This window comes from Tasmannia lanceolata, unplaced genomic scaffold, assembly GCF_043159265.1.
Source record: "Tasmannia lanceolata isolate RefF3 unplaced genomic scaffold, GAP_Taslan_0.1 ptg000018l, whole genome shotgun sequence".
In the NCBI taxonomy this organism is placed as follows: domain Eukaryota; kingdom Viridiplantae; phylum Streptophyta; class Magnoliopsida; order Canellales; family Winteraceae; genus Tasmannia; species Tasmannia lanceolata.
In genome coordinates, this window is record NW_027518695.1 from 48,118,977 (window position 1) to 48,135,619 (window position 16,643).

A 16,643-nucleotide genomic window follows, 5' to 3' on the forward strand; every position below is an offset into this window, starting at 1 on the left:
TCCTGTCATGGAAATGACAAACACCAGTTTTAGTAGGGGTAATCATATGGCAATGTTATACGCAAGTTGAAACAAAAGATAATACAAACACATATCTCCTTTGGGTAAGAACCAACATCATAACAATAGTAAGAAGGATCATGGTAAGGTAAACACATGAGGGAAAGAAATTCAAACCTTTCAGAAGAAAAAGGAGGGACAAATTCCAAAAGAAGAGAAGTCAATTATTCCAGAAAGAAAAGAAAAAAAAGAGAAAAATCAATTAACCTTCAAACAAGTTATCTTCAAACTAGGGGCATTCGCCCTGAACTACACGGACCTGATTCCTACCTTGGGATATGTAGGCAACCTGTTCACAGGTTCGGTCAAAATCTTTGTTGAGCCTTAAGCCATTCTTTGAAAAGCCCTATCCTACCTATAAAGTCCTTCCGGTGTTCAGAATTAATAATCTAGGTCCCGAGACACAAAAAAAATGAAAAAAAAAAAAACAGAACGGAGTTTAAAGATCTGCTAGAATGAAAACCTGAAAGGGCGGTCTAGGCAAAATTTAAGATCATTCCCCTGCTAAGTTGAAAACCCGAAAGGGCGGCTTAGGTAAAAGTTAAGGGGATAGCCTGCTGGATCGAAAACCTAGAAAGGTGGTTCAGGCAAAAGTTAAGGCTAGCACGGTCCGCCAAGTTAAAAACCCTGAAGAGGTTACTTGGTCACGGTAAGAGAATCATTATAAAAAGGCTACAGCCGGTATCAAGACTGAAGATCAACTGAAGTTTAAGCAAATTCAAGTGACATCCTCAAAACTGGGGGCGTTGAAGCTAAGCAATCTTAGGGGGCGTAATTAAATCCTTGAGGCATTACTGTTTTAAGGAAAAATTCCAGTGTTTACCAATTGAAAAAATCATTCCTCGAAAGGATAGACTTACCAAATAAAATGTTAACTAAGTCAAAAGCATTAATGTGTCTGTCAGTGTAGTTAGTAAATCTTTGTCATTCTATGTTCACTCCTTCAGAGCTGCTCAATCCTTTGAGTAGTGCCTTTTATCTAAGTTTCCTCTTAAGAAAGAGTCAATCGTCGTTCTTATGTCCAAATGATGCAACTGTCTTGGTGAAGGAGGCCCGGCCTCGGCAGCTCCCTACGATCGTATGAAAGAGCTCGGTAATCTGGTCAAGCAGCTTTATTTCAAAGAAGATCAGCTCAGAAAAATTTAGAAGTAGAAACATCAGAAAGCCCAGCTTCCGTAAAAGGTCGTACCCCAGGAAGGCACCTTAAGCTTGGAAGAGCCTCAGATGCAATGGTGGTTGAGCCAATTTCTCAGAAAGATGAACCATTAAAATTCAGAATCTCCTTCCAGTTAGTTAAATGCTATCCTGGTCAAGAAATGTTTATCTAAACACCTGTCAAGAGACAAATCCCACTTTTCCATGATTATATCCAAGAGAGCCGTTGTTCTAGATTACCAATTTCAAATATCTTGTTCTAGGTTTCAGCTATCAAAATCCCCAGAAGACAAGACCAGCAGTCTCTTTGAGGAAAATCTTGTTGAAGTTTCATAAAAGTGTTCCTAATCCATTCTTGTTAGTAATGGTTCTTCGTTCCTAAGGTTTGCCGTTTCATCATTCGTCAAAGTCCTAGTTTCCAATATCTTTGTCGGGCACGATCTGTAATATCCCCCATTTCATTGAGTTCAAAAAATCAAAAATTCATCAAATCCAATCCCCGATTCAAAAAAAAATCCAATCCTACGTCAAATTCAAGTTCATAAAAAATCTCTAAATTCTTCGTTGTTGAATTCATCAACCAAAGCTATCTTGTTTCTTTGAGCCCATTTGTGAACGGTGCCTCATTTCTCGAGTCCATTTGTGAATGGTCTCGTCTTCTCCTTGAACCCGTTATTGAACGGTGTCTTATTTTTTGAGTCCATTTGTGAATGGTCTCGTGTCCTCCTTGAGCCCGTTTGTGAACGGTGCCTCATTTCTCGAGTCCATTTGTGAATGGTCTCGTCTTCTCCATGAGCCCGTTTGTGAACGGTGCCTCATTTCTTGAGTCCATTTGTGAATGGTCTCATGTCCTCCTTGAGCCCGTTTGTGAACGGTGCCTCATTTCTCGAGTCCATTTGTGAATGGTCTCGTCTTCTCCTTGAGCTCGTTTGTGAACGGTGCCTCATTTTCTGAGTTCATTTGTGAATGGTCTCATGTCCTCCTTGAGCCCGTTTGTGAACGGTGCCTCATTTCTCGAGTCCATTTGTGAATGGTCCCGTCTTCTCCTTGAGCCCGTTTGTGAACGGTGCCTCATTTTCTGAGTTCATTTGTGAATGGTCTCATGTCCTCCTTGAGCCCGTTTGTGGACGGTGCCTCATTTCTCAAAATATCAAAAATTCATCAAATCCAATCCCCGATTCAAAAAAATCCAATCCTACGTCAAATTCAAATTCATAAAAAATCTCTAAATTCTTCGTTGTTGAATTCATCATTCAAAGCTATCTTGTGTCTTCGAGCCCGTTTGTGAACGGTGCCTCATTTCTCGAGCCCATTTGTGAATGACCTCGTCTTCTCCTTGAGCCCGTTGGTGAACGGTGCCTCATTTCTCGAGTCCATTTGTGAATGGTCTTGTCTTCTCCTTGGACCCGTTTGTGAACGGTGTCTCATTTTCTGAGTCCATTTGTGAATGGTCTCATGTCCTCCTTGAACCCGTTTGTGAACGGTGCCTCATTTCTCGAGTCCATTTGTGAATGGTCTTGTCTTCTCCTTGAGCCCGTTTGTGAACGGTACCTCATTTCTCGAGTCCATTTGTGAATGGTCTCATCTTCTCCTTGAGCCCGTTTGTGAACGGTGCCTCTTTTCTCGAGTCCATTTGTGAATGGTTTTCTATCCTCCTTGAGGTTGTTTGTGAACGGTGCCTCATTGTCCGAGTCCATTTGGGAATGCTTCTTATCCTCGTTGAACCCACTTGTGAGCGGCGTCTCATCTTCTTCTAAAAACCGTTTGAGAACGATCTTTGTCCTTTCCTTTTAGAATCCATTCGAAAATGATATCTCATTCTCCAATTGCCCGTTTGTGAACGGCGCTGCATCGAGTTTTTTTTTATTATTCCAATTCTAGGATTTCATTTAGGGTCTTGCATTATATTAGGTTGCATTGTGTTTAGGGAGTCCTTTGTCGATTAAAGCTACGCAAAATGGCACTGTCACTTTCGCTTTGGTATTCGATGACCACGTCATCTCTACCAAAGAGGGGCATCTGTAGACACCCCCATTTCGCTCTGCTTTAATCAACAAAGAAGTTAGTATTCTTGTTATCAATCTTTTTCAGTGTTTCCCATTCCCGTGTCCGCCCCTTTATGCTTTCTCAATCTTTCCGATCATTTCCGCAATGTTCCGCAAGTGTCGAGAATGGTTATTCAGGAGAATCCAAGCCAAGGGAGAATTCGGACCCATTCGGTGGGCCCGCAGTGAACATTTATGGAAATTTGGACCCGTTTGGGGGGGCCCGCATTGAGCATTTCCTATTAAAATCAGATCAAACAGGTGTGCCCTGCATTGTTTTTAATGAAGAATATGGTTTTTTAATTCATTTGGATCCAATAAACAAGATCAATTTCCATGATGGGCGGAGTGTATTTTGCCAATCTGATATGGACCCATCATTGTGAAAAATTAAAATTTAAAGCTGGGGCTCGTCAAATTGGATCGTCCCATGGGAGTGACTTAGGGGGTCCATGTTATGAGTAATCCTAGCCAATTAATTGATAGCCAGTTTTTTGAACGGCTCGGATCGGCCCACCGAAATGATTTAGAGGGGCGCAACTAATTCATATATTGATGCAGGTTTAATGGACGGTTCAGATTATGCGACAAAAAGGATTCGCTGGGTGCAACTAATTTGCATTGCGGCTCGTCAAATAGTTGGTTCGGATGGCTTCATGGGGTGGGCCCCATCTTGAGATATGCTTGGCAATTGAACATTGTAAGAAGAAGGTTGCTATATGGGTTCGATCAAGAAAGGAAGAATGGATTGATTTAAGAAAATATCCTATTTAGTAAGAAAAGAAAAAGAAATAAAAAGGAAAAGGTGAGAAGATATAGCAACAGAGAGCACTCTCGGCAATTCTCTAGGAGGCAGCTTTCTAATATGGAGAGGGAGGTAAGAAAGAATAAAAGGAAAAACGGCAATTCTCGAAAAAGAGCTTTCTCTCCCCGATCACCTCTCCCTCTACTTCTTCTCCCCATCACCCTTCGGATCCGGCTGAATCGTTCTCAACTCCCCTCTCATCTCCCTCTACTTCTCCCTCGTGTTTTCTTTTCTTTTTGTAGACTCCCAACAGCAGCCTTCGATGTTCTCCTTTCTCTCCCTTGGCTTCCCTACTCCAACAAGAACCATCTCTCAATCACCACTCTCTGCAAATCTCTACCTAGGCAGCCTCCACTTCTTTGGACCCGCTCTCTCTATCTAGTCTCTTTATTATAAGAAGAATAAAAGGAAAAAAAACAGAGGATGTTTTTTTTGAAGAAAAAGCTCCATTTTTGGTGGAGAGATCCCGGAACAGAACAGGTTTTTGATTTTCTTCTTGGAAGAAATCTCTCGGGCTCGGATCTGATAGCACTCTTGCCCCTTCTCATCTTAGAGAGGAGAACGATCCCTCATATCTCCTCTCTCTCATCTAGACTCTTGATAGTAAGAAAAAAAAAAAAAAAAACAGAGCAAGAGAGTCGGATTTCATGAAGAAATAAAAACGCTCTCGTCTTTACATATCTTAGAGATTTTTACACAGCTGACTCGGCTCTCTGCTCTCTCTGTATCCCCCTTTGTTCCTCTCACTCTCTATCCCTCTTTCTATCTTACTCTCCCTCTCTCGTCTCTCTCATCTATCTCTCTCTCTCCTGCTGGTGCAACTCTCTCATCTTCCTCCATTAACGCCACCATCCCTACATCCTCTCCCTCTCAACAGCCATCTCTACATTTCTCTTCCCATCTCTCTAAACATCAGTAGCCCATTCAATCTCTATCTCTCCATCTTTCCCCATCTCTCTCTCCTCTCACCCAACTCCATATCTCTCTTAACGTAAAAAAAACAGAGTGTTGAGACACTCTCTCTCTCTCTCTCTCTCTCTCTCTCTCTCTCTCTCTCTCTCTCTCTCTCGTTCTCTATTCATCTCTCCCTTGCTCATGCTCTGTGAGAAAAAGAAAAAAAAAACAAAGGAAAAGAGAAGAAGGAAGCGGAGCGGATCGAGCGGTGGCGCGATTTTCGGAATTTTTATGCTCTCAGATTCGGCGAGGATCTCCATCACAGGTTAGTACACTATTCTCATATTTTTTTTCCGGATGATTTGGTATTTTTTATATTTTTTGCATGATTTTTAAGCATTTAAATGAATTTAATTTAATATTAAATGTGTATGCTCAAAATCATGATCTGCACGAGTGTTTCAATTCCGTTTCGTCCTAAAATTTAATACAATGATCTATCTAAATAGAGTAAAATAACTATCGGATCGGATCGGACATTGGATCAAAGGTTTTTAGAATTTGAGTGAAGAGTAGAATTTTATTTAAAATAATGGCTGAGAAATTACGAAATTCGAAAAAATAGCCATCTTAGGATGATCTATTTTTTGGAATTTTAAATTTTTCTTGTGTTCATCACATCAGAATAAGGTTGGAGGACGTTTTCCGGAGTCGTAATTTTCTCGAAAATCGTGTTTTAAAAATAGAAAACCCTTCAAAAATATCTTTTCGATGAAGAAAAATAAATTATATACTAAACGGATTCGAAAATTAATGAAATTTTGTGAAAAAATAATATGGTACTGGTACATTCTACCATGACGTTTTGAGAATTTTCGGATTTGTTTTGGTATTTTATTTTATGCTTTCTTTGAAAATTATTAGATTTTGGGGGAATTTTTACTGACATCAGATCACAGATAAAATTCTCAACATTGTTAGAGTAGTCTTATATTCCATATTTCTTGTCTCTGTGAAATTTTCAATTAGTTTAGATCTTGTTTCCTATGGGATGTAGTGTTAATTCATAATCTGGTTTTAAAATTGAAAAATCTGAAACTGATAGTAAATAGTTTCTAAAATTCATGTAAATCTCACAGTATGCTATGTTTACTTATATCTTTCTAATGTATAAATTTCATTGAATTTAGATATATATTTCTAGTAGTTTTTGTGTTATTTTTGCAATCTGGTCAATTAATTGTTAAATCAAAATTAAATATGAGCTTAATGTAAAAATCTATAAAACTCTTTCCGTAAGCTACATCTCATCATATCTTGCTGCTGCAGAAGTTTGAACTCATTTCGAATTCGTTTGCAACAGTTTCACTTGTAAAACCACTCATATAGTTCAAAATTGATAAAATCCATCAAAATATTGAAATTAATTAAAAATCAGTTTAAAGCTTCTAGAAGAACCTAAAAATTCTGTCACATGTTCACTCCTCAATTCATTGAAACAGAAATTTTAGGATCTTTAGATTTCCTTGGAAAAATTGCCAGTGCATCCATAATCGTATTCCAATTGCAACCAATCTTTGACAATTTGAATATTTAAGCTATAGCATGTTGTTGGCTCCGAGGTTCACTGTCCACGGAAATCCTGAGATATGCCAGGCAATAAGATGCTATAACCTAAGTATTAAATTGCACAAGGAAAGAGCGCACGATTCCCTTCCTTGGATGCTATTCGAGGCCGAAATTGGTGAACCTTAGAACCATTGGTAATCCTTAAATGTCCAGAAACCGAAAATCCTTAAAATCTAAAATTAATTACCCTCAAGAACTGAAATCGATTCATCTCGTGTCTTTCGGAACCGTTGGATTACGGTTTCTATCATAAGAACCCTTAGAGCCCAATTTAGGAACACTGGTGTCGTGTCTTGTCCTAAGTTTTAGGGAGTCTTAGGTTTTAGGGAGTCCTAGAGTTAGGAGTCCAGCCTCATCACGGACGTTTGCTATGTATAGCAACCGTGCCATAGGCCTAGTCACACTAGTCACCCCATCTTTCCCTAGGACAAGCCTAGTAAACTAGGATGTAGGCTAACCTGCATTAGTCTAAGGAACAACTTGCATTTAGGTAAGAATCATATAGCATCTTAGATGAAATCCTAGGATAATAAAATCCTCAACTTGAATTAAATAACTCCTCTTAAAACTGTTGAAACAGTCAAATCAGTCTAGATCGGTGTCTTAGTTGAGTTAGGCATAAGTAGCTTAGCTTAGGTGCACCGAACTACGTCGACTCTGATCCTAGTGAGGCTTGGGTACGTAGGCAGCTTGGATGTCTAATGGCATACCAATCACAAGTCGGCTCCACAACAAATGTGGGGTTTTGTATATTTATTTTATTATGAATTCTTAATTAAAATATGTAGGATTTCCATGAAATTAGAATCTTAGGAAAACTGGCACCTAGATTGAATTCAAACAAATTAAGGAATCAAGATACACATTTAGGATCCACAATGAAATTAGATCATAGGATGCATGTCACATAGATAGCACATTAACAAAGAGTTGAATGAGCCATTTAAAATAAATTTAAAAGAGTTAACTTTTGGAATTGAAGACCGATTATCGGGCAGGAATGGTGCATGTGGTGAATAACTCCCCATACCTTCCATTCTTGTAACCAGGTAGCGAGTCTAGATTTCTGGTTATTTATGGGTCCTAGATCCCACATCTAGGTGGCGACTCTGTCAGTTTTTTTTGTGTGGAATTCGGATTGCCTTAGTGATCCCAAGTTCACATAAAAGATGATTTAAAATCAATACTAAGAATGCACACGCCAATCGCGTGGGTACGAGAGACCAAGAGAGAGCGTGGCGGCTCGCGCCCCACCCCTCGCGGGATCGGGTCCCACAGCTTCCTATATCCAATTGATGAGAGAGTAGTGGTGAATGGGCTGCCAATATCCAATTGATGAGAGGGCTGCCCGCAATAGGAAGAGAGGGGCTGCTTGGTTTAGTTTTCTTTACGAGGTGGAAAAGAAAAATTGGCTTTATGATGGATGTAGGAAAAAGCCCGAACTACTCAAAATCAATAACAAAGATTTGGAGAGAGAAAGTTAGCTCAAAAATCCGAAAGGAGAGAAGATGGTCGGTCTTTGTGGGAGGATGTGAGAGAAGGAGAGGGCTGCAAAACATGACACTCAAATCAACTCAACTCAGCAAAAGCCTTTATACCAAACTAGTTGGGGTCGGCTAAATGAATCCTTTAGAAAAATTTCATGAAGTAGGTGAAAGGAATCTACTCGGCTCTAATCCTGGATCCAGTTGAGTTCATCTACACGGATCGTTTTCTTCCATTCTATCCTATCCAAGGTCATGTTCTCTATTATGTTCCTAGCTATCAAGTCTTTCCTCACTGTTCCTACCCAAGCTGTTTTCGGTCTGTCCCTACGTCTTTTTACTCCATCAACTTGGCACGAGTCGCCTCTTCTCACTAGAGTATCCAAAGGCCTATGTTGGATATGTCCAAACAATCTTTAGGGGTGCTCCCTCATCTTCTCCTCAATTGGTGCCACCCCCACATTTTTACGAATGTCTTCATTTTTAATTCTATATAACCTTGTGTGGCCGCACATCCATCTGAGCATTCACATCTCCCCTACACTCATCTTATGCACATGCTGCTTCTTGGTGACCCAACATTTTGAGCCATACAGTATGGGTGGCCTCACAACTGTCTTATAAAACTTTCCCTTCAACTTGGTAGGGATTTTATGGTCGTACAGAACTCCTGAGGAAAGCTTCAACTTCAACCAACCTGCTTTTATTCTATGGTTAATGTTAGAGAAATTAAATAACCGCAAGTGCACGGATCGCGTGTAGTCACGGGTCGAACTCAGGGAAGAGAAATCTAGTTGTCAATCCTATTCTTTTACCGATTAGAATACTAGCTATGATATAATGTTAACTGGAATGGACTCAGGATTTCCGTGAACTTGACCTCGGAGCCAACACTATATATAAGTGTATATTCTATTCAATCTAAGAATCAAATTCAACTAAGATCTTTTTGATTTAAAATCCTAATTTAGGCAAAGTGTATCAAATTTTAATGATCTCTATTAACTACTTATCTAATTTAATTAGAAAACTAAATTCTGAGGGCTTAAGTAAATTGAAAAATTGCAATAGTAATTTGGAATAGTGTAAAATCCTTAATTCAATATAAAAGATTACTTAGGGTTAGAATCCACCATGGGTTTGGATTAGATTGATTAATTAAAACAACTCTTGAATTGGGTTGAAAATTTGATTAACTAGTCAATAAGGAATAAGATCAAAGGGATGTCATTCCTTATAAGTAATTAATCAAATCTACTCTCCAATTTACATTGATTATATAGAACTTTATATTTGTTAATCAACAATCATTCATACGAAATGGGAAAGCCAATGGCATGAATGATTGGGATTTTCCAAACACAAAATCCTACACAACTTTTCAACTGAATAATTGATTTAATTATAAATATTTCTCCTTCCCCATGGCTTCAACTAAACCCTAAGTAATTAGGATTTAGTTGTTCATGGAAAAAGGGAAGAAAAAAATAAAAATAAAGGAGATAGAAAAGAGAAGAGATGTCATATTAGAAGGTAAACAAGCAAAATAACACAAGTACTCTCTTTAATAGTGAAATTGAAAATAAGAGTACATCAAATTTTAACTTAGAATTGAATTGAAAATAAAGAACAAAAATAAAATAAACTTATTCTTTTTCTCCTCCGAACAATGGTTGAATCCTTGATCGCCCTCCTTCTTTCCTTAGTGTCGCCTTGGATTAGGATCTTGGACGGTTGGATCGTTCCTTGATTGAGAGAAAGAAAAGAAAAAGAGCTTGAAAAGAGAGCAAGAAAGAACAAGAGAGAGTAGAAAGAAAGAAAGAACAAGCAAAAGCATACAGAGAGAGAGAGAGAGCAAGAGTATGGGAGAGAGAGCTACTAAAGGATAGAGAGAGAGCAAGAGTGTAAAGAGTTAAGAGAGAATGAGAGAATGGAGAGAGAGCCAAGAATGTCTTCTTTTTTTTCCAATTATGTAGCTTTCTTCCCCTTATATTTTCACCTCCAAGGAAAGACACAACCTTGGCATCTTTTTGTATTTTTGGCAACCCCATCCGTCTTTGGCAATTTCTGAAACTTTTAGTATTTGTTGGTAAGAGCAAACTTACTCTTTTCTTTCTTCACAATTTCAGTAACTTAGCACCCATTTTTGGTAAGTTGTCTCTTCCTTTTTGAATTTTCAACGTGGGAGAGTAATGGAATTTTGCTATAAGACAAAAGAAATATATTAATATATTACCAAAAGTTATGAGAGTAATAAAATAGCAAATGGGACCCACTTTCTATGATAGATAATTGCAATTTATAAACCTACTATTCTTTCTACAAACCCAAAACGTAGGAGCAAGCCAAGTTAGCAAGTGGGTCCCATTTATATATGGAATAACAATTATAAAATGCTATTTTCTAACAAAAACGTGAGAGGGCTGCTGTTCTTTGTTTTGGAAACATGGGACCCACTTATATATTGCCTCAAAACTTGCAAACCGACATAGGCATGCACTTCTGGATGTGAATGAGCATGTATGGTAGAATGGCAAGATGCCATTTATGTTAAAATTCTATAAAAACAATCCTTGCTGTCACTGTCCATTTAATATGCCATTCTCTTTCTTGCTTACCATGCATGCACATGTATGTTAACTTTCTAATTCATCATCCAATCCATGCAAAGAAAGAAACCAACAGATCTAAAAATAATATTTTACTCATGTAATTCACGCCAAAATGGGTGGCCATATATGGGTGGGACTTACTCATATGTTTGACGAAAATTCTACTCCAAAGAGATGTAATTCACTTAACTGGGCCCACTTTAAAATAAGAAAGAGAGTGAGAAGTGGACATCATGGGATAATCCGAACCGTTCATTTTATGGGGTACAAACCGTCCACTTAAATGGCCTTGCCTCTTTTTCCACTCCCACAAGTTGATCTAAACCGTCCACTTAAATGGGCCATGGTGTACTTTGGTTGCACCCAAAATTAAAATGATCTAGACCACACCATGATAGATCTAAACCGTTCACTTGATTAAGCCTCAATGTAAATGGGTTGTACCTCCCAATCTTTCCCTAGGATGATCCATACGATCCAATTATTGGGTTGATTCAAATTGTTCAAATGATGGATCATCTTACAAATTAATCTCAATCATCCATTTTATGCATCACTAAGCAAATAGGTGGTGCCCCAAAACCATTTTCATAGGAGGATCTAAACCATCAAATTATTAGACCCCTGTGTGAATTGGTCGTGGCCCTACCATATTGACTTCTATGGGCTGACTTGAACCACTCAATCGACGGTCAACAAATGTGAATGAATTGTACTTTCAAAGCATTTCCAAAGGCCAATCCGAACCAACCAATTGATGCGCTATAAAATAATCCAAACCCTTCAAATGATGGTCAATAATGGTGGTGATCCTATGGTTGTTCTCACACTTGAGCTTTCCTTTGAACTTTCATCTTTTTAGCTCCATTTTTCGTGAAATTCGAGAATATCCCTGAAACATCAAAAATAAGGAAAACACATCAAATAGCACTGCTCTAAAAGTAAAAAGATAATCTTTTCCTACCTACAATTCACACATAAATGTGCTCATCAGTTAACATCCTCTTCAATCTCTCCTTCCTTATGTAGAATTGAACAAAGATAGCGAAAGATATCCCTCTTAGGTACCTCCTGTCTAATCATATTTAATGCATCCTCGTCCCGCCTCCTTATATTACTAAAGTTGCACTCCATATACTCTGTCTTAGTCCTGCCCAGTCTAAAACCTTTGGATTCCAAAGTAGTTCTCCGTAACTCTAACTTAGCATTTACTCCTGCTTTGCTTTCATCGATTAATACTATGTCGTCTGCAAATAACATACACTATGGAACCTCATCCTGGATATCCTTCATAAGCTCATCCATAACTAGCGTAAAAAGATAAGCGCTTAGAGCTGATCCTTGGTGCAGTCCTATTGTAATTGAAAACTCACTAGATGTGCCATCCATGGTTCTGACACTAGTTACTGCTCCATCGTACATATCCTTAATCGCATCACATATTTAGTAGGCACTTTTTTTTCCTTTCAAGTACCTACCACATAACACTCCTAGGAACCCTGTCATACGCTTTCTCCAAATCAATGAAAACCATATGGGTCCTTTTTATTTTCTTTAAATCTCTCCATTAACCGCCTAATCAAGAAGATAGCTTCCATAGTCGATCAACCAGGCATGAAGCCAAACTGATTCTCTGACACCTTAGTCTCTTTTCTTAGTCTATGCTCAATAACATGAGACTAAGGGATGAAAAATCAAAACTCCTAGAATTCCAAAGTCTTGGTTTTCTTTAAAGGGTTGCAGAGATTGGAAGATGAAAACCCAAAATCATATGAGATGAGAATAATAATAGTCTTCTCAAAAAATTGAGAACGGAACCTCTAAAAGTAGATAAAAAAAGTTGAAATTTTGAGAGTCGGTGGAATTGAGAGAGAGAGAGAGAAAGAGAGAGAGAGAGCGCGAGAGATAGATGATTAGATGTATGAGAAAGATGATGGGTCAGTCAATTTGTTCTTTATATAAAAGATCAAGGTCAACTAACTTTTTACGAGAATAAGAGTTAATAGGTGAGAGGGAATCAAGAGAGAGTGAGTTGCACAAGATTATCGAACTCCATCCAATCCAAAAGAAAAAAAAAACAAGTGCCCAATGTAGTTTTTTTTTTAAAGCTTTGATAAATATCCTCTTTTAACTCAACTTCTCACAAAATCCAAACAAGACAAGGAATCTAAAATAGTTTCATTGAACCCAAGTGGGGCCCACACATGACGGACAAATTTTGTTTTTTTATCTATAACAAGCTGATTTGGGTGAATGTTAATCCATGTTGACCGAATCCCCTTGGAGGAAAATTTGAATCTTTTAAAATGAGATAAACTTTAAACAAGTTAGTGGGCCCCACCAATGTTGGCTGAACTCCTCTTTCCTTGTAAATTTTAATTTTCCATAGAAAATGGCCCCTAGAGAAAATGGATGAAAGTTGAAAAACACATGGAACTAAAACCAAGGGTGAAAAAATAAGGAAAACTAAGGAAAACCTTTGTTGGATAAAGCAGACAAAATGGGGGTGTCTACACTTCTGTGAAACTCATCATTAAATGGACCACAGACCATGTCTAACGAAGTCATATTCCTCCTTTCTGAGACACCATTCAATTCTGGTGTTGCAGGTGGAGTCTATTGAGATACTATTCCACATTTTTCTAAGTAGTCTCTAAATTCATCGGAGAGGTACTCCCCACCTATCAGAGTGAATAGTCTTAATTTTGTTGTTCAATTAGTTTTCTACTTCATTTCTTGAACTCTTTGAACTTTTCAAAGGTCTTACACTAACGTCTCATTAGGTACAAGTAACCGTACCTTGAATGGTCATCCATAAAATTCACGAAGTATATCAACCCTATTCTCGATGGATGAGAAATAGGTCCACAAACATCTGCCTGTATCAACTCCAACACATCTTCAGCTCTTCCACTCTTGCCCTTAAAGGGAATTTTGGTCATTTCACCCTAGAGGCATATTTCACAAGTTGGGAAGGGTTCCACTTGGATTGAATCCAATGAACCATCCTTCACCAACCTAGTGATCCTCTCCAGGTTAATATGGCATAATCGAAGATGCCATAGATGTGTGGGGAATGTATCCCTTACCTTTTTGAGGTTTGGACCACTAGAACTAGGAATATTTTCAATGTTAGTTGCATTCTCTAAGGCATTTACTATAAATAATCCAACCACTAATGCACCTTCCACAGTTAAGGAATTTCCACTTTTAATAAAAATACTACTTTTATTGAAAAATGTAAAATAACCATCGGATAATAGTTTTGAAACTGAAATCAAATTCCTTCTTATAGAAGGTACATAAAGCCAATTATTTAAAACTAAACTTCCTCCTGAGAATGCTAATTGTAAATCATCCACGGCATGGACTGTAACTGTTGTATCTGTCCCAACTTGTAGGTAGAGCTCGCCTTTAGTCAACCTTCTGCTTTTCCTGAACCCCTGCAATGCGTATGTGTGAGGTAGCACCATTATCAACACACTAGAAATAAGCAGACCCAATCGTATTGGTTTCAGCAACATAAATTTGCAACGTACCTTGAGAAGATTTGTTGCCCTGTTCGCTTGCTAAAAAAGTCCTGCAATTGCGCTTCCAATGTCCAGACTTTCCGCAGTGGAAGCACGCATCATTGCTTTTAGTTTAATTTTTCTTAAAAGTTTTATTGTTCTTGACTTTAGAAATGTTTGTCCTAGGGCCTCGATGCTTGCCCTTTCCTTTTCCCTTGACTTTGACTTGGGTGCTGTGGATACACTACCCTCAGCTAAGAAAGCGAATTTGCAAGTCTTTTTCTGCAGATATTCAGTTGATTGAAGATGATTCATCAACTCTGTCAAATTCATTGACAATTTGTTCATGTGGTAATTAATGACAAAATCATTGAATGATCCAGGGAGTGATGTTAACACCATATCAACCTGCGACTTGCCGTCCAGCATCACCCCTAAAATTGCGAGCTCGTTAAGATAGCCCATCATTTTTATCATGTGATCCGTGAAAGGGGTCCCTTCCACCATTTTAGTGGATAGTAGGCCTTTAATCACTAACAGTACTATTTTGCTCTCCAAACATTTCTTTTAAATTTAGCATTATATCCAGAGCCGATGTCATTCCCACGTGTTGTTGTTGCAACACATTAGACATGGACCCCATGATATAACACTTTGCATTTGGTCATCTTCATGCCAGTTTTATGCTTTGTCCCTTTCTGCTTGGGAAGCATCGGGACCAAGCAACTCAGGTGCCTCAGTAGTCAAGACCCAATAGATTTTCCCTGCTGTGAGTACTATAATCAAGTTCTTCTTCCAGTGCACATAGTTTGGACCAGTTAATTTGTTGTCGATGCCATCTAATCTACGTGCAAAGGAAAGAAGCATACATAAGCAAAACCAACCATTTTAAGTTCATTTATTTTCATGACATGTGTCCATTAGATCTGATTTTTTGATCTATGACTGTCCCACCCATTGCACGTCTTATTCATGGGCTCCTCAACCACATGAGTCAACATAAATGTGAAGATTTCTCCAATGGGAATCGAAAACTCATTCATGCAACATTTTCCATGGGCTTCTGGCCGTAGAACATTCTTGCCTTGAATGAGTGGATTCATCTAATCCATCATTGCTAACTTGACCTCCGATTTAATTTGGCCTCCAAGCATCACAATGTGTTTCTCCTTTGGGCATCAACATCCTTTCCTTGGTTAAGTTAAACCCAACACCTCGGAAACGTACACAAAAATACAATGGCTTCTGCTTTGACATATGACCAATGCATTTTTGCACACTTCCCTTATCCTAATAGGAATCTGTTAGTTACTCTAGCCAAAGAAATAGGATCAGCTTCTGCTTTGGCATATGATCGTCCTATTCTCTAAACAAAAGAACTGGCAGATGACTATGCAAGGCCATGAGGATCAATCATTTCGATCGATTCCTCATTTACCAACGTAATATTATTTTAAAGAGGGTATTTAATGTGAGAGATTCAAGATTAAACTATGCATGTTTTATAAGGCAACTATTCTATGGAAAGTAAAACATACATAAAAATAAACATGCAATCAACCACCACATGAAATAACACATCCAGACCATTGAGAAAATAAAACAATGACATTCATGAACTTAATTTAGGTATCTTGGATTATAGTGATTCTCTCACTGACCTTATTAGATTAAGGTAATTCCTAAACTACTGTATTACAAAATTAAGGGTGAAATTTGGGGAACTTGGAGCTTTCGCAATAGGAAACATCTGCCGACATCAAGGAAAATTTGTCAAAGGATACAGTACTAATATGCCTCATCATATTAAGCATCAAAGATCTTTAATAATGATGATGTACACATCCATCCTCCATTGGATCAACAAAATCGCAATCCGTCATCTTCCGCCAGACTTTCTGAAGCATCACCATGCCACGGTTCCTTCGATTCTTCCGTTGATCTCCAAGCAAGTAATTCCTTGCTATTTAATTCTTTGACATAAATGAGAAACAAACTAAACTAGTTCCTACACTAGCCAATCCCATCTATACATTAAGTATAATCTCCATGGGAAACCAGTCGTCCGCACAACTCCCAGAGGGAGTTAAAAATAGAATAAAAGCCTAAATTATTACATTACGGACATTAATTGCTACAGACCACCGATATAGAAATTACCGAAAAATATATCAGAAAATCCATGATTAATTTCTCAAACATCCCATGTAGAATTTGAGGTCAAGTATCCTTTTTGTCCAACTTTAACCAATATCGATTGAATCGCACAAAAATTATGCTAGTTTATTTTTAACCAATCCACAAAACTACTGACATTCATAAAGACATGATAAATTTTTTTAACATGTAAGAAATTAGTATAAAAAATTTCATGCAAAAATGAAATCATTTGATTAAGAAAATTGCAAAACAGTCTAGTACCAGGGACAAAACCGGATAGCATAATCATC

At 38.1% G+C, this 16,643-nt stretch overlaps 1 protein-coding gene across 1 annotated transcript; it reads right to left on the bottom strand.

Moving 5' to 3' along the window:
- Positions 1–14,253: 14,253 nt before the first annotated feature.
- LOC143850372 (uncharacterized) lies at positions 14,254–14,700 on the bottom strand. Its single transcript, XM_077359630.1, has one exon. The coding sequence runs from the start codon at positions 14,698–14,700 to the stop codon at positions 14,254–14,256; it is 447 nt and encodes a 148-aa protein (XP_077215745.1).
- Positions 14,701–16,643: the final 1,943 nt, after the last annotated feature.

Excerpts from the sequence above, each read along its gene's own strand:
- LOC143850372 (XM_077359630.1), bottom strand. The coding sequence starts at position 14,700 with ATGGTGGAAGGGACCCCTTTCACGGATCACATGATAAAAATGATGGGC.